Source organism: Carettochelys insculpta, chromosome 8 (genome assembly GCF_033958435.1).
Source record: "Carettochelys insculpta isolate YL-2023 chromosome 8, ASM3395843v1, whole genome shotgun sequence".
Lineage (NCBI taxonomy): Eukaryota > Metazoa > Chordata > Testudines > Carettochelyidae > Carettochelys > Carettochelys insculpta.
In genome coordinates this window covers 1,930,192-1,949,352 of record NC_134144.1, presented here as the reverse complement: position 1 = coordinate 1,949,352, position 19,161 = coordinate 1,930,192, and the positions used below count along the sequence as shown (strand labels likewise).

Here is a 19,161-nt window from a genome sequence, read left to right as displayed (position 1 = left end):
AAAGGGGTTGCTTTGGGGTCCACTGTTGCTCAATACTGTGGCAGTCATGTTGTCATGAATCAGCCTTAAAATGCTAATGAATTTTCTGGGGCAGCCGATCTTTGAGAATAACTGAGTCCAATGCTTTGGTCAGGTCGATGAAACTCTTATATAAGGTTTGGCTGTGTTCCTGACATTTTTCTTGCCATTGCCAGGCAGTGAAGATCACGTCTGCTGTTCCTTGGAATGGTTGGAAGCCACACTGGGATTCTGGGAGAATTTCTTCTCAGAGTTGCATTAGTTGGTCTGCAAGGATTTGAGCTAAGATTTTCCCTGCTATTGCCAGGAAAGAGATGCCATGATAGTTCCCACAGTCCGACTTGTCACCCTTGTCATCCTTCTTGGGAAGGCTGATGGTGAGTGTCTCTCTGAAATCTTGTGTCATCTGCTCCCTGTCCCAGATCTTCAGAATCAGGAGGTGGAGCTCTTTGTGGAGCTCTGGCCCACCTTTTTTGAATGCTTTGGTAGGGATTCCATTTAGTCCAGTTGCTTTTTGCACTTCATCACTTTGATGGCAGCTTGGACCTCACTCAGGGTAGGCAGTGTTGCAAGATCACCTCTAGGTGGTTGCTGAGAGATTTGGACAAGGGATTCTAGGACCACTGGAGAGGGGCAGTTCAAGAATTCATTATAGTGCTCCCTCCAGCGAGAAGCAATGGCTTCATTGTCTTTCGAGAGCTGAGTACCATCCTTAGATCTCAGGGGATTGATTTCATAGTTTCTCAGTCCATAAACCGCTTTGGTAGCATTGAAGAAACCTCTTGCGTCATTGATGTCTGCGAGATTCTGTAGCTCTTGCACCTTCTCAGGCTGCCAGTGGTTTTTCAGATTACATCACTTTACATTTGTTTGAATTACACAGATACGCACATAGAAAGAAAGAGAGAGACAGAGAGGGCGCACAAGCGACTGCACATGTGCACGATGAAGGCTCTTGGAAAGTCCTTGAAAAATCATTGGTATTTCAGGGGTACCACTATCTGCCATGCAACTCATTTAACTTCATTTATTCACATAGCAGAACCGCTGAGAAGAGACTTTCAAGCCTGTGTTAAACCAGAACCTATCTAGAATACATGCAACCCCCCTTCCCATCCCTAAACACAGAGTAACTAAGCTCTGCTGCAGAATTGTAGAGACACCAATTTGTAATTCAGCCTGTCCAAGACAGCAGACCAGCCTTGTCCTAAGGACACACTTCCTCAGATATCCTTACCTCTGCTCCTTCTGGAGAGCCTCTGCATGCTGCTTGCTCTCCTGCTGCCACATTTGCAGTTCATTCTTCATGGAGTCCATGTCTTCCTGAATGTAGTCCATGATTTTCCCAAGGGGAAGAGCACTCCGACACAGGGTCTGAAGAGATGCACGGAACTTCTCTATTTCTTTTGAAACCAAGTCCTTCTCCTTTCTCCCGGCTGCTTCTGACAACAGCGGCTTCTCCTAATTTAATTGATCAAAACAGCAAGTGGGGAAAGCATGAAGTCATGATCCTGCATGTTTTAAAGAGGTGAACTAAAATGATCATTTTAAAAACAGGAAGTTGTACATTGGAAAGGGAATGTTTAAGAAAGATTGCAAATAAGCCATTAAGCAAAGTACTATTTTCTAACGGACAACCTATCCTAAATTCTCAATTACTCTTCACTTATTCATATATCTGATTTCAGCAACCAATTCTGTGTAATTATTTATGAGTAATGTACCCAAATAATTGGATGTTAATATCTAAATTGTATTACTTAATTTATTCACTTGGGTTATTGCTGATTATGTGCTACCTGTACCTTATAATTTTAAAATAAACTTCATATTTGTGGATAACTTAAGCACTACAGCAAAATGTACAGACACACTTTTCTAGAACTGCACCTTATGTAAATTTTTAATATGAGCTTTAATAACATTTCTGAATCTGCTCTAAAAGAGGTCTGCTTCACTGAAAAGTGATCCCAGTGGGGTTGCGCCAAATAATATAGAATAAGGTGCTGCGGACTGACAGTACCCAGGAGAAGGAAAAGTCTGATTTCAAATCTGTACACACTCCCACCATTGCCTATCTTGCAGTTTCTGTGCCCGACTTAGCCACTCAGTATGAGAAGAGTGAGTGGGGTTGGCACTCAGATGCCAGCCTCACTTAAATCCATTCATGGGTGAAGGTCCCTCTTAACATTCTTGGGCTACGTCTACACGTGCACGCTACATCAAAATAGCTTATAGCTATTGTAGCAACATCAAAATAGTCTATTTCGATGAATAACGTCTACACGTCCTCCAGGGCTGGCAACGTCGACGTTCAGCTTCGACGTTGGGCAGCACCACATCGAAATAGGTGCTGCGAGGGAACGTCTACACGCCAAAGTAGCACACATCGAAATAAGGGTGCCAGGAACAGCTGCAGACAGGGTCACAGGGCGGACTCAACAGCAAGCCACTCCCTTAAAGGGCCCCTCCCAGACATAGCTGCACTAAACAACACAAGATCCACAGAGCTGACAACTGGCTGCAGACCCTGTGCATGCAGCATGGATCCTCAGCTGCAGCAGCAGCAGCCAGAAGCCCTGGGCTAAGGGCTGCTGCACATGGTGACCATAGAGCCCCGCAGGGGCTGGAGAGAGAGCGTCTCTCAACCGCTCAGCTGATGGCCGCCATGGCGGACCCCGCTATTTCGATGTTGCGGGACACGGATCGTCTACACGTGCCCTACTTCGACGTTCAACTTCAAAGTAGGGTGCTATTCCCATCCCCTCATGGGGTTAGCGACTTCGATGTCTCACCGCCTAACGTCGATTTCAACTTCAAAATAGCGCCCAACACGTGTAGCCGTGACGGGCGCTATTTCGAAGTTGGCGCCGCTACTTTGAAGTAGCGTGCACGTGTAGACGCGGCCTTGAAGAGATTCCTCAGTGGGCTATGATTCACAGCTGCTTATATATTAGGTGCAAAAAGCTGAAATGCAGACGAAATCTGGAGAGGCATGTGGTGGTGATTCAATCTCAGAGATTTACAAAGCTGGTGGTAGCCAAATGATGCACCATCTCACCTGTTCATTCATCACCATTTGGGAGAAAGAGGAAAATGACTTTCCAAAATGCACTGCTGTTCATATTTACCAGAGAAAAGGTGACCATGCATGCTATAATGATCACTGGGGCATCTCACTGCTGTGTATAGTTAGTAAGATCCTGACTCGCATCCTCTATTATTGGCTGTTATTGTATGTGTTCACAGTGGCATCGTTCCTGAAAATTAATGTGGATTTTGTGTTGGGTGAGGCACTGCCAACATGATATTCAGAGCCAGGCATATTTAAAAAAAAAGGGGGGGGGCGGACAGAGTGCAATATCAAGATCACTATGTGATTTTCATTGTCCTGGTCAAGGTGTTCAACAGCAACGGACTTTGGAAGGTACTTGGCTCAATCGGCTATCCTGAGAAGTTAGTCAATGTAGTTTTGTCCTTTCATGATAGTATGCTGGGTCACATCCTTGACAACGGAGAGACATCAGCACCTTTTTAAGCACCAAATGGTACAAAGCAAGGATGTATCATTCCTCCTCTCCTGTTCGCCATTTACTTTTCAATGATGCTGTTAGTTATTTTCAAGGATTGTCAGTTGGGCATACCCATTCTAAACTGACCAGCAGCATTTTCAACCTCTGAAGACTTAAGTTTTCACTACAACTACCTGTCACCTCATGTGCTGATGACTGCATTGTTGGTGCATTCAGTTGAGAATGCAAAGAAACCTTTTGCTCTTTTTGCTACCTCTGCTCACCGTTTGGATGCAATGTGAGCCTCAGGAAGACCAAGATTATACCTCTGTTCAGAAGGAGCCCAACACTCCAGTGATTACAGCTGCTGATACTATTAAGGCTGTTGACAAGTTCTGCTACCTTGGAAGCACACTGTCCTTCAGCATAAACACTGATGACAATGTAACTGCTTGATTATTGACTATGGAAGATTGACCAAACACTTATGGAATGACCATGGTGTTAAACTTCATATGAAGGTAGCAGTTTATCAGGCAGTTGTCCTAACTATCCTGCTGTATGGTTTGGAGTCATGGACCATATATCACTCCCACATTTCGAAATGTGATCAGTTCTACATGTGCTGCCACAAACAGAGTCTCCATGTGAACTGGTGGGACAAAATTAAAAACATGAAGGTTTTCTGTGGTGTCATGGGCATGGAAGCAATGCTAATGAACACACAGTTGCGTTGGATCGGTCGTTATGCAGGTAAATGACACATGGAGGCTGAAGATATTCCAAATTAAAAGCTGTGGGCTAATAGATCAACATTTACCAAAAGGGACTATGGCTATGTCTACACTAGACCAGAAGATTGACCCACTCAGGGTTGACTTCTGGGGTTCGATTTCCTGTGTCTGGTAGGGACAGGCAAAGTCGACCCCTGTACTCCTCGCGAGACGTGAGCAGTAAGGGAGGTCAATTGGAGAAACTCTTCTGTTGACCTTCTTCAGTAAGGACAGCCAAATAAGCAGAGTGCAAACGCATCGACTCTAGCTACACAACTGACGCAGCTAGAATTGCGTATCTGCAGTCAACTTACTTTGCCTAGTGCAGACATAGCCTTAATCACAATGATGTGGTAGCCTCATCTCAAAAGAAAGATACTGTCATTGGAAAAGGTTCAGAAAGGAAACAAATAGGATGAGGAGTCTGGAACATCTTCCATAGGACGAGAGATTAATAAGACTGGGGCTTTTCAGTTTGGCAAACAGACAACCAAGTGGTAATATGATAAAGGTCTATAAAATCATGACTGGTGTGGAGAAAGCGAATAAGGAAGTAATTTATTCCCTCCCATAATATAAGAACTAGGGGCCAGCAAATGACATGAATAGGTAGCAGGTGTAAAAAAAATAAAAGGAAGTATTTATTCACATAAGTCAACCTGTGGAACTCCCTGCCAGAGGATGTTGGAAAGGCCTACTATAACAAGGTTCAAAAAAAATCACTAGATAGATTAATGGAGGCTTGGTCCATCAATGGCTATTAGCCAGGATGGGCAGGAACGGTGCCCCTACACTCTGTCAAAAGTTGGGAATGGGCAACAGGAGAGGGATAAGCTGATGATTACCTCTTCCTTTCATTCCCTCTGGGGCATCTGGCCCTGGCTGCTGTCAGAAGGAGGAATACTGGGTTAGACAGACATTTAGTCTGACCCAGTATGTCTGTTCTTATGCTGACCAATCTGACATCTAACCCAAGCTGATACATCATTAACATTCTATAACAAATCTATTTCAGTGAGCTTTCCTTCCATGCAAGTTTTGCTGCAACAGAAATTTCCATCCCATCCCATCCACCAAGTCCCTCCTTTCTGGATTCATTTTTCTATTTAAAAAATAGCCAGCAGCCGAAGAGCTTGGGTTCCAAAACTGACTTTTCGTCTACTGCAAACTTCGAAGTTTATATACATTTCTTTCAGTAATTTAATGGATGGAGAAAAATTAGAAAGTTTTTTATTTAACATCCCACCCCCAGACTGGTCAGTTACTAAAAGCAGTTCCTACTAGCTAATACAAATCCAGAGGTGGCAGAATGGGTGTGCCTCACTGGGTCATAATCTACTCTACTGTTCCATATTGCCCCCCTACCTGATTGGCTTTTCTTCCTACACAAGCTGTGGATTGTTTGCTCAGCTGCATCTGCAGGCAGCAGGGATGACTGCCAACCACATTTCAGCAGCCTTTGGCTTACTGATGAACTCAGATATATATTTTAGAAAAATACTTAAGATTTTAAGGCAGGTTTATGGACTTTGCATGCTTGTATTTTACCACACACACACACACACAGAATATTAAAAATATGGGACATGAGTTTTCAGAGATTTTATAACTTCAAATTTGTTTAATTAGGAATCAGGTAAGTCAATGAATACTGGTGAACTTGGTCACCTTAGCTTCCAAAGTCAGTTCTTGAGGGTTATGGGTTTCACGATTAGACAGTTAAAAGAAATACTCATTTTAACTCCTCTGTTACCTGGACATTACTACTTTCTCCCACTCAGGTCTTTCACTATATTGTACACCACTCTATCAATTAACAGGTCTTTCTTGACCAGTTTTGTCCTTTGTGATATAAGCATTTCCACTCCCAGAACGCCAATATTTTTTAGAGGGAGTGTCTCACAGAAAGCTACTATATAATGCTTCACCTCCTTGGCAATCTCTGGGGGAGACAAACAATTTAATGCTGATTATATCAGTAATAATTCCCCATTCATAACTACAACCCACACCACTCTCCATACATTTATGGCTACATACCATGTCTTTCCTGAGATTCATAGATTTCCCCCTTGGATCCCAAGATATCCTTTGGCCTGGAAGGCTACAATGTTTTTCCTGTTGCCACCCATGAAACTATATCCCCTGAAAGCATCAGGGCAAACTCAATGGAGACAAAGACTCAATTACCTTTTTGGGTTTTGTATTGAACCTACCACCACAGTATTAGAGCACATTATGCTAGTTCACGTTTTAAAAAACAAACAAAAATAAAACTTTCCTTCCCCAACAACTATATACCACACCACAGTAACTCTAACTCAGGGACCAACTCTGCAACAAACCTTGGTGCCAACTCTGCCCACATATCTACACCAATGACACCATCACAGGATCTAACCACATCAACCACACCATCAGGGGCTCTTTCACCTGCACATCTACTATTGTAATAGATACTATCATGTGCCAACGATGCCCCTCTGCCACACATATTGGCTAAACTGGACAGTCTCCACGTAAAAGAATAAATGGACACAAATCAGTTATCAGGAACGGTAACATACAAAAACCTGGCGGAGAACACTTCAATCTCCCTGGACACTCAGTAGGAGATTTAAAAGTAGCCATCCTGCAACAAAAAAAACTTCAAAAATAGACTCCAAAGAGAAACTGCAGAGCTACAATGCATTTGCTAGTTTGACACCATCATTCAAGGATTGAACAGAGACTGGGAATGATTAGCCAGCTATAAAAGCAGTTTCTCCTTTCTTGGTGGTCACAACTCCACATCAGCTGCTGGAAGTGGACCACATCCTCCCTGACTGAATTGACCCGGTCACCTCTGGCCTTCCTCTTAGTTGGCACTACCCTCTTTTCATGAGCTCGTAGATTAAAATCTGCCTCTGGGATTTCCACTACATGCATCTGACGAAGTGGGTCTTTGCCCACAAAAGCTTATGTTCCAAAAAAATCTGAGTGTCTATAAGGTCCCGCAGGACTCCTCATTGTTTCTGTGGACACAGACTAACATGGTGACCCCTCTGATACTCTTCCTTCACAGTGGAGGGCATAATCTTACCCAAGGCAAGTAACACCCCAGTTGGCCAACGCATCAAAACTGGTATTTTGAGATTGAGGGCTAAGCTGCTGAGGACTGAGTGGCTGAAGCCTTCAAATCCTAGGCTTCTTTCCTTGTGTCTCATAGTAATGCTGTGATGGCAGGTACTGGAGTGGTCAGACTCTGTGTGATGACTGAGTACTGAATGTCCTGGTGTGGCCATCCCTAGTGAGTAACTCTGGAGTATGTATGTCCCTCAAAAGGGAGGTCCTCAACCACACTCTCAACCTCCTTCAGCAGTTCTCAGAAGTGTAATCATAAGATTTGCCATGTCATCACCACTTACTGTGGGGGCTGCTGTACCTACGGCATCTTGTGTGGTCTGAAGTGCTGTTCTCACTACTAACTTACCCTTCTGTATGACTGATTGCTCCAAACAGTTCTCGTGCTTCTGGGTAAGTGGACAGTAAACACATGAAGTTTAGTATAGTTCATGTCATCATACTTTGCCATTAAGGCTTGGTCATTTGCTGAGGACTATGCTTTCTCTCTCTCTCGATATGATGTTATCATTCACTGTGTGCACAACAACAGAACTAGATGAAGGATCCAAAACAACCAACCAAACAAAGGAATTTCACATCCTTGGAGGGCACAAACTATTATTTTTAAATCAGCCCTTTTAAATGTTGGTGCGTTCAAGGTTAGTGTTTACCAACCGCTCTTAGCAGGATCTAGAAAGCTCTCATTGGTTGGGAGCATGATTCTTGAGGAGAGGAAGATGTGCTGTATATCTAGTAAATTGTGGTGGATATCTTACACTAGATTCTAACACCCATGTCCATCCCTCCCACCCCACCCCACCCCCAAAGACAAAAAGGGGCGAATTTACCCCCATTTTGTGAAATACTGAAGCAATTCACAATGATTTATCACAGATGGTAGCTACATAGCTACATTTATGGGTTAAAATTTGCTTGGATCACTTCTCTTTAAATCCCTAAGAATTGTGACAGATGGTGCATTACAACAAGTAGTGTGGGCAGTAAAATTCTACATCACCTTTGCTCATTTTGCACAAGTATGTAACAGGATATAGTCCATTTTCAGAAAAATGCCAGACTCATTTAAGTTGGTCATACACCTCAAACAATCCACTCTCACTAAAATCTAAGAATCAAAAAACTGTTCCCATATAAAAGGACTGTATCACATCTCCTGGCTCAGTAGGCCTCCTTTTCTTCATATTTTTTTTAAACGAGACACCAAGACAAATGTTTATTTTGGATGCTTGGGAAAAAAGTCTACCCTTCCCCATACCTTGCTCAGACCAGACTGCAATGTGGAACTGCGCGCAGGGATTGGCCAAATGAAAACGTAGGAACATTCACTTTTTTAGTCAGTGAGGGGAAAATGACCTTTGATGTGACAGGGCAAGGAGGGATGGGAACCCAAGATAAACCACCAACCCACAGGATTTACTTTCATTTTATTCTATCTTTCTTAGGCAAGTAGGAGAAGGTTCTGGTGTGCACTGCTCTTCAGATGGCTTATTACTCATCACCCATTTCTAACATTCACTTTGTTTGATAAATTTGAATCTCCAGACATCCTAAAGAAGTAGGAAAGAGGCAATTGTTCAACATTTGTAAAGGGTACTTCTGAAGTCACTATTTCAATGAATTCATATAGTTTTTCATTCTATTTATTACCACATGCACTGCTTGTTATTTTAAAATGAATGGAAGTGAAATATGGATTAAATTACTAAACAGGGACACTGTAAATAGTTAACAGCTTCAGGGTGCACTTTTACTGAAGTAATATGTCCTGCTATCAAAGCAGAAAAAAAGTCACATTTATTCATTCATTCATTCCCCCCTCTTTTCCATAGCACAGAAAAGAGCAAAAACTCATTTTGGACAATTTTTGTTTTTTTAATCAGTTTGACTTCAAAGTAACAATTTGGATTTTTTAATATCTAATATTTATTGTGACCATAAATAGCATAGCTTCTACATTTTAAATAGACTGTCTATCCACTAAAGAGCACCAAAAGAAACCTTTTCACGGTAGCCATAGGAAAACAGTCAAACCAATCATTTCTCAATGAACAGGATGCTTTTCCTGCTTACATTAGGCATGAAGTTCAGTAAAAGGCAAAGAAACAAGAACACAATATTCTTTGCTGTGCAAATTATGAAAGTCATTGTTACCAGATTTTGAACCAAACTCACAAAAAGAAAAAACGTCCGTTTTCAAAAGGAGCTGGGGTAACACAATTTGAGGCTCATATTTATACAGAAGAATAGAAATGCTGAAACAGAGTACAGCATCTGGTGCTCATCTCACTTAACATCAGTCAATGTTTAGGAGAAGCATCAAATCTAACCAAAATCCTAGGAGTTTTGAAACCCAAAGCTCATACACAAACAAATCCAATGATCAATTATTATACATACAGGAAGGTAAGTGGAAAATATTAAATCACCAGAGATTTGTAGACGGGGTGATCTACAAATACATTGCATGCACTGTATACATCGCATACTATGCATACATTGGTTCTTTCTGAGAGATCGCTCTAATATCCAGCATTTGCTTCCGTACATTCTGCTAGAGCTCTGGTTTATATCCTACTACAATCTCTCCTTGTTTTGCCCTCTCCATTGCCCATCCTTTTATCTTCTATCAAAACGATAAAGAAAGAACCATTTTCTTGGCTTGTCATTTCCTGCGTGATCCCTTCACTGGTAACTTACATGGCTCACCCATTGCAACAAACACAAATAACTTGCCATCGTATTTAAGGGCAATCATGGTTTACCTCTCCCTAGCTATCTTCTCTCAGTTAGCAAGCTACTGATTCCTCATAGCTCTGTCTGTGGTACCAGCCTTCAGCCTAAGGATATGTCTGTGCAGAAGAGTAAGCCCAGAGTCAGTAAACCGTGGGTTAAGAGACTGGAATTGTTGTAACCTAGGGCTAGAGAGTCTACACGCATTTGTAGACAGAGATTGGAAATTGTTGAACACAGCGTCTCAACATAGGGCTCCAGGGTCTACGCTGCATTACGCAGGCCCAAGTCTAACTACTCATATGCCACAATTCCTAGTGCCCTCCTGCACATGGCCCATTTTGTTCATGGTGTAGTGTAGGAAAGCCTGACTGTCCACCAAACTTGCCTGTCCAGAGAACAGAGGAATTCAGTCTGTGATATATTTTTGGTGGACTCCGAGAGCCCAGGTTAGATGGGCATGCATCCAGTCTGCACAGCAACAGGGCTTGAGTCCTGTATTCCAACTTGATTCTGGTTGGACCCTGTTCCCCCTTGGAGCCCTGGTTAGCACCACTTGTTAATAATCGTAATTGTCTCACTGTGACCTTGTGCCTACATCCCACTGCACCCCACCCCCATTTGTTGTTTGCTATATCAACCTGTTGTCTCATCTTAAATTTACTTTGGTGACTTCAGGGTATTTCTGAGAGGTGTGGTCACAGTGACCTGAACTTGGTACCAGGATAAAAGAGAAGATGAATTTCAGCATTCCATTAGCCTGTGCTAATTTCCCTGCAGTGATGTGAATTTGAAGGTTACTCAGTCATTATCCAAACGCTCCTGTAGGAGTCTGGAAACAGTACAATTGTTCACATGCAGGAGCCTACTGATTAAGCTTATATCTGAAGTTTCTCACTGTATTTTCCTGCAGCTTTAAGCCATCACTACATGATGACAAAGCACTGATAAAATAGTTGCTCTTCAGTATGGCCCTGGGACAGCTGCATTCAAATAGTTAAATCCCACTGTAAACATTTCCGCATGATACAAACTCCTAGGACATGGAGAAGCTTGGATTCCCAAAGAACTAACTGTGTAACATCCTGATCTCTGAGGATGGTTTAAATAAACATAGTTAATTTAACTGTCATAGATTACTAATGAGGTAATCTTTGGTGAGAAAGACAAGCTTTGAGCTATGAACAGAACGTTTCTTCAGTTAAAAAAATATTACCTTACCTCCTCTCTCTCTCTCTCTAATATCATGGGGCTAACATGACTATATTACAGGATACACGCATTACTAATTTGGGGGAACTATCATATCATGTGTCTGATAGCACAGACTCTGCACTAGTTCTGTCCTGAGGAACTTTAGCAAAATAACAATTGTCATGACTGGTTTGGTCTTAGTGATAAGATTTTTTGTTTATACACCATTTTGGTAATAAGTAACTTCATCCAGGTTATGTAACTACTTAATACATTTGTTTCTAACAAAACCTTGCAGAATTGTTTCTTTTTAAGAGCCAATGAACTCTTTTGGTATACCAAGATGGGAGTATTTTTAGTAAGTGATCCTACATAGTAAAAACTATTTAATAACTTGCCTACTTTTGCCATGCATCAAATAAATGAAGTGGAATACAAAACAAAACATCTGTTTCTTTCTCTGACAGCTTAATACAGGGGTCAGGTTCTAAGCAAATATATTTAGGAAGTCTTTTCAGGAATTTGTTAGGCTGAACGCAGCTAATCAAGACAGCAAAAACTTAGTGTATTTCCAAGGTGACCTCTTTGTTTGACCTGAAAATTTTGTATATTATTTTAAGTACTTTCACTACATAGCTTTTGGATTTGTAGATTTAACCTTTTTCTAACACTAGTGTTTCAAGAAATCATAGGTATGTGGTGAAGGAGGGCATGGAAAGTATTTCACATGAAGCTATGAATAAATAAATGCTACAATGCAATCATGAGTAAAAGTTATCGTGTGTACTGTTCTCCAGTCAAAACATAACACTGCTGAATCCTAATCATTAATTTACCATCTTTACCAACTTTGCTGATTGGATTATTAAAATCAAACAATATCTAATAATAAATTAATGCACATAAGAAACAGCACTCAAAATACAGACAGACATATTCTGACCCTTGATAGTAACAGCTCTAGACTTTAAAGTCTAAAAGAAATGAAGATGAAAAGCAGAAACATTCTTCTCTTAGCTTGCGTAGTTTTAGCAACATCAAGGAATACATGTACTTTTACAGGGGAAAAAAGCAGCCTTCATTTTGCCAACTATGTTTTTTGCGATCATTAAGTTAACTAGACAGTTCAGTTATACTCTCAGGCTGTGTCTTAGAAAAACTTCAGAATGGCCATGCTAATGGCCAAATTGAAGAATACTAATGAGGCACTGAAATGAATATTCAGCGCCTCATTAGCATGCCACCAGCCACAGCACTTTGAAAGTACCGCATTTTGCTCACCCATAGCTCGTCTACATGGGGGTCCTTTTTGAAAGGACCGTGCAAACACTGAAATCCCCTAATTCCTATCAGTATCTTTTCATGGTGCTATGTTAGCGAACTCCATCCCTCAGTCATCACTGCTATTAAGCCCCCCTTCATCTTCCACTCAATCAATTCTTCCCTACTGTCAGAAAAACAATAGCTTCTCTGGATCATAAAGATGTCTCTGATGTAATCTGAAAAGCAGAAATAAAAAAGACCGAGTGCAACAGCATGTGCCCATTTAGCAATTGTATAATATAAAGATATTAAGTATGACTAAATGATAATGAAAGATGGATACAACTGCCATGTATGTCTGAAAAATGTAAGTGGGCAGAAGGGAGCAGATTAGTTCACTAAGGTTTAAGGAGACTTAATTAGGAGAAATTGAATTAAATTATTCAAAAAGGAGATTTAGGCTGATTACAAAAATGCCTGGAAAAAAAAACAAAACCACCCCCCCTTCTCCCCGCCAAGTATCCTGACAGTGAAGTCTATTAAGTGTTTATTTACTTCTTAGGGGAAGCCGCACAAGTCCTACTGCTTATCTTGACAGGACAAAATACTCTACAGAACAATCCTGCCCAGGCAGAGGAATGAACTAATCGATCTGACAGTTTTCCCCAAATCTAGTTTCTCAGATTTGATGATTGAACAGCACCATCTAGTTACAGATCTAGGAATAGTAACATGTGTAATTAGCAATTCTGATACGATAAAAGAAACACAATAGCTGAGATTCTCAAAAACTGACTAGTAATTTTGGTGCCCAACCTAAGGCACCTTAATAAGGGCAAGATTTTCTGAAGGTGGGTATCTAGCACCTTCTCTCAAGTTGCACGCCCAAGGTCTCTCACATTGGGCACCCAATATTTGAGCATACAAAATCCAAGATACTATTGTAGTTCTTGCCCAGAGAAAACACACAGTTACGAATAAAAATAAAGGATACAGTAAGTTAAAAATAGGTTTGTAGACTTTCCAGATAGGATTTAATGAGCGTTGGGTGTTACATGTGCCTACTTGCAAGCACATGAATGCCTACCTGTTTAGGGTCTTACATTGGCATGTGCCAAAAAAGAGCCTCCAATGGGCTTTCTCCAGCTCACCAAGTCAGCTGTGTAATTTATCAGCCTTCTCAATGCCTTGTTGATCTAAAACATTATCTTGCACTCTGATGGACATTTGCAATAAGACCTTGAGATGGCTCAAATGGTAAATGATTTTCAATATAAAAACTAAACACACACACTACAATAATTAGACTTCAGCACTGGCTGCAACAAAAATAGTTTTGGGGACATGAAGCATTATCAAAGTACTGACATCTAATTATACTGTATAAGGTTAATTGTATCTTAAAATCCTATTTTGGTTAGCAGCCGATGAAAACTCTTCTGGGGAACACTATACTGCTGTTCTAGGAATACCTTCAGGACAACTAAGACTGGAATCAAAACATTACAGCTATGTAAACACAGAGTACACCATATATAGTTCCTAATACTGAAGCAGTATCATAACTACAACAGCTTAATTGAAATGAATACAATTCATGGGTATCGCTACAAAGATGATTTCTTGACAAATCCTAGCTACTTTAATTATAGGGCTCTGACCAGAGTACGAGTGGTCAGTTACATTTGAGATGCGGCAAAAGGAAGATACGTCATCATCATCTGAAAGTCATTTTTTCCCTCATTCTCTGTCCTGCTTGGGTTTTTTTTGCATTTTCCAGCTAATGACAAAAATCAAGGACCTGAAAAAGGAGTACAGAATCACATACAAAAGCAGAATGACAAAAGGGAGGAAAGCATAGAATGCTATGGACATGTTGACAGTACTAAGATGCAAAAAGACAATTTTAAAAAAAAAAAAAAAAAAAATCAGGACAATAATTAGGTAACTAATGAAAAGAAAACTACGGAAAAAAAACCCCACACATTGCCTGGACAAAAGATAGGTCACTACTGAAACACCCGTCATTCACAAATCTTTGGATCTCATCACATTACCTTCTCTGTAGACTTTGACTGGTGTGAGGTCTCATAATCTCTCTTTGTTTCCAAGATTCTTTTTACAAGACCACCTGTTGAAGATCAATATTTCTCTTAGTGCTGGTCACTACCTTGAACCCATTTGACTGTGATCAAAGCAAAGATAAAAGCTTTATGGTAGCCACATCCAGATCTGCTTGGGTAGAAGATAATGAACCGGAGAAGAATAAAATGGGAACAGCCCACAGGACACATCCCCAAACTACCACCACCTGTGAAACAAAGACTTAAAGATAACCTGAACCAGCCAAAGCAGATGGTGGTTAAACTAAACCTTTCCTCTGCAAAAATATCAAAAGTGGTTTTAATGTTAATTTTTTCAAATTCCTTTAATGCAACACCATTACCATTCCTGATATCTGATGTGTGATTTCTTTTACACAGAGACTGTCCAGCTTGGCCAAGGTATATGTAGGAGATCTGTAGGAGAACACTTCAATCTCCCTAGATACTCAGGCTATGTCTACACTACCAGATATATTTGATTTTATAACTTTGGGTTTTATAAATTCAATTTTGAGTATCCTCACATCCCACAAAGTCAAGTTAGTGCTACCACACTAGAGTGGCCAAATATCAACCCTCACCACTGGTAGCGCTCACCCAGCTGCCTGGTTTCTCAGCCTTAAATATTGAGTCTGTTCTGGTCTGGCTATGGTCTGAAGAAGTGGGTCTGTCCCACGAAAGCTCACCTAATAAACTATTTTGCTAGTCTTTAAAGTGCTACTTGACCGCTTTTTGTTTTGGACTCCAAAGAGAAACTGCAGAGCTACAGTTCATTTGCAAATTTGACACCATCAATAAAGGATTGAACAGAGACTGGGAATGAATGGCCAACAAAAAAGCAGTTTCCCCTCTCTTGGTGTTCACACCTCCGTAACAGCTGCTGGAGCAGGCCACATCCTCCCCGAGTGAATAGACCTCTTCAATTCTGACCTTCCTCTTGATTGGGACACCCTCCTTTTCACAAACCTGTACAATTAGACATGCCCCTAGAATCTCCACTACACTGCATGATGTATCTGACCAATTGGGTCTTTGCCCACGAAAGCTTATGCCCCAAAACATCTGTTAATCTATAAGATGCCACAGGACTTCTCATTGTTTTTGTGGATACAGACTAACACGGCTACCCCTCTGATACTCACCTGCTTTTCAGTTTCTCATCTGTCTATGAACAAGTCATTGAACTGAACCCTCTAAATAAACTGAAATGAGAAACTGATGTAAAAAAAAGCTGGTTGAGCACTTCAACCAACTTTAGCTCATGATGCTTAGCCAGTTACTTCTGCCAGTTCAATGGTCTGACCTGTAAAACTTGGCAGCAAATACATACTGATACAACAGCTGAGATTCACTTTGTTGTGATAATATGCTGGCCCTCCAAGGAGTTTACAACCTACACCTATCATAATATGACAGCAGAATTCACTCAGCAGCTTTAGGTAAGGTTCTTCCAAACTCTTGCTAGCATGATGTATTAACAGATCTGCATCCTTACCTGGATTGTACCTTCTGTTATAAGAACAGATGGCTTTTCCTAAATAGCTTGTTTCTGTGTTTTTTTTTTAAGTTGCTGCATAAATTAGAAGTACACAGTCAAGATGCAAGGTCGAAACATGATCAAGAAATGTTACTCCCATTACCTGTTTAAGATTCTATTACAGCCTGGACAAAGTATAAATCACAGATGAACAGAGAAGAGCCACAGAAACTTACCATGCTTCTCATCACCATCCAGTTCCACTACAGGTTCCTACATAAGAAAAAGGTAAAAACTTTTAGCTATAAGAAAGCTTACATGGCTGTAATCTAAAGCATGCACGTATGTCAAATGCAAAACTACTCCAATAAAAAAAATTAGCCAGCGTTACGGGAATTCTGAACAGACATTTGAGCAAAGACGCTGGTATTGTGTTATAGTAACAGACCATTTCCATTTCTGGCATTTCAGGTAGCTGTGGTGCTGCCTCCACCACAAACTGATCATCCTCATCGTCAGAATTCTGCTGGTCTATAATCACATTTGAGACGCCTTTACCGCTGCCATTCCTGAAAGACGGACAATGGAAACTTAAAACATACAAAAATTGACGAAATATTGTCCATACCTGAAGAGAGCATACACTTCACTCTAATATAGTAGAGCCTCTAAACTATGAACACCTTGGGAATGGAGGCTTTATTTCACTTTACTTGGGTTATTTACTTTCCCATATCACATTCAAGTGGGAATGAGCAACATTGTTATACCTTAAATATCAGTTGGTGCTTAGGATTCTATTTAGAAAGGACTAAGCAGTTTTATGCATCACCATGACTATTCGTACCCTATGCTGAGCGGGTGAAAGTACAACTAATTTCCACTCAGACAAGTTCAATGGACAACTGCTTGTATTAACTGAATTCATGAAGTTGCTCAGATGACATCTCCTCAGTCATTATGGGCTCATTGAATGGAGAGATCAAGCAATAACGATTGGATTCCCTACTGATAAATCAATTATGGAGATTTCCATGCCAATGGTGTGGTCTTGCTAGGCATCATGATATCACTGTGGCATTGAGAGCAGATGAAAATTTTGGGAAGACAGCTCTGCAGTCACTGTTTACATAGACTCTAATCCTCGACTCCTGCTCAAACTGCTTGTGAGTCATCTGAATGGAATACATGTCTGCAACCACTTGAAGAAGACAAAACAGTCTCATAACCTGTAATTGTAACTGTTGCTCTTCAGCATGTGAGTGCAGACATATACACCATAACCAGCATCTGATCCCCCAGCATTGGAGTCTCAGCTTGGGTTTCAATGCAAAGAAAGTGAGGGGGATTAGGTCAGCACTTCCCTTATACAGCCATGGGAGGGACTACAAAGAAAAGGCCTGACGATATTTCACTTTGATGTGCTGGGCACACACATGCACCTGAGTAGAAAATGTCCACAGTGACATCTCAAAGAACAGCTACCATAAAGGCGAGTAACTGTCTTATTTGTACTGTAACTGTCTGTATTAGTGTCACTCATACCTTTTCCTTCTTGATAATCATTTTGGTAATTAGGAAGAGTTTAAAAAGGCAGCTTCAACCTTCTGGAGCCCTGGTCTGTTCACAGCATACTTTACAGGTCTTTTCTATCTTAGATTAGCATTAGATTTACTGTTCCAGAGTCTGCAACAGCTGACCACTCTACCTGCCTTTCAAAGCATCTGGTACCAGAGTTTAGTTTCACTGACAATATCCTGGTTCTACAGGAAGAATAAGACCAGCATAACAAATCTTTAGATTTTGCATGCTGAGGCCATGTTGTGTGTGTATATTTAGGGTCACTGTTATGGGAGACATGACATATTACATAATGATGCACTGGGATAATTCTGAATAGTGACAGAAAGGAAGTCGTGCTAGTCTATACACTATCAAAACAAAAAGCAGTCAAGTAGCACTTTAAAGACTAGCAAAATGGTTTATTACGTGAGCTTTTGTGGGACAGACCCACTTCTTCAGACCATAGCCAGACCAGAACAGACTCAATAGCTAAGGCACAGAGAACCAAAAACAGTAAGCAAGGAGGACAAATCAGAAAAAGATAATTAAGGTGAGCAAATCAGAGAGTGGATGGTTGGGGGGGAAGGTCAAGAATTAGATAGAGCCAAGTATACAGACAAGCCCCTAGAGTGACTCAGAAAGTTCCCATCACGATTTAAACCATTTAAATCGTGATGGGAACTTTCTGAGTCACTATAGGGGCTCATCTGCATACTTGGCTCAATCTAATTCTTGACCTTCCCCCCAACCCCTCCACTCTCTGATTTGCTCACCTTGATTTTCTTTTTCTGATTTGTCCTCCTTGCTTACTGTTTTTGGTTCTCTGTGTCTTAAATATTGAGTCTGTTCTGGTCTGGCTATGGTCTGAAGAAGTGGGTCTATCCCACGAAAGCTCACCTAATAAACCATTTTGCTAGTCTTTAAAGTGCTACTTGACTGCTTTTTGTTTTGATGGGATTATTCTGCATCACTCTCTTGTGCACTACACTCCCCGCTCCCCCACCACACACACCCTTCCTTACCTCTCTGGAAGTAAGACCTCTGTACTTTCTTGCCTTTTTATTCGGGGGGGAGCTGGCCTTGCACTACTGGGTCGTGGTGGTCTTCTACAATAAAAAAAATATGTTTAACCGCTCACGTCCTAATACGTGCTCATGAAAGTTTCTGATTACAGGAAAACACAAACTGGATTTTAAAAATATTCCGTGTTGTACCTATAAAACAACTTATTCTCCTGGTATCATAACATTAGTAAGTACTCTGATCAGACTATGAAGCAACAGAGAATGCATTCCATAAAACAATACACACTGATCCTTTGCACAACCCAAACCTTTTCTGCCAGCTGAATTTCTGGCACACTTCAATAATATAGGTAGGATCTGTTGCACTGTTTATCT

The 19,161-nt window shown here is 40.9% G+C and overlaps 1 protein-coding gene across 4 annotated transcripts in view; it reads right to left on the bottom strand.

Moving 5' to 3' along the window:
- Positions 1 to 19,161, bottom strand: part of TRAF3IP1 (TRAF3 interacting protein 1) — a 71,165-nt gene that overhangs the window by 11,357 nt on the left and 40,647 nt on the right. For 3 of the 4 annotated variants that reach the window (XM_075001329.1, XM_075001330.1, XM_075001331.1), the window contains 5 exons: positions 18,784 to 18,867; positions 16,647 to 16,767; positions 16,435 to 16,471; positions 14,674 to 14,747; positions 1,256 to 1,479 (listed from right to left, as the gene is read on the bottom strand). In XM_075001329.1, the coding sequence (XP_074857430.1) occupies positions 1,256 to 1,479; positions 14,674 to 14,747; positions 16,435 to 16,471; positions 16,647 to 16,767; positions 18,784 to 18,867 (540 nt within the window). The remainder of the gene's footprint in view (positions 1 to 1,255; positions 1,480 to 14,673; positions 14,748 to 16,434; positions 16,472 to 16,646; positions 16,768 to 18,783; positions 18,868 to 19,161) is intronic. The other variant, XM_075001332.1, reaches the window with a different exon arrangement.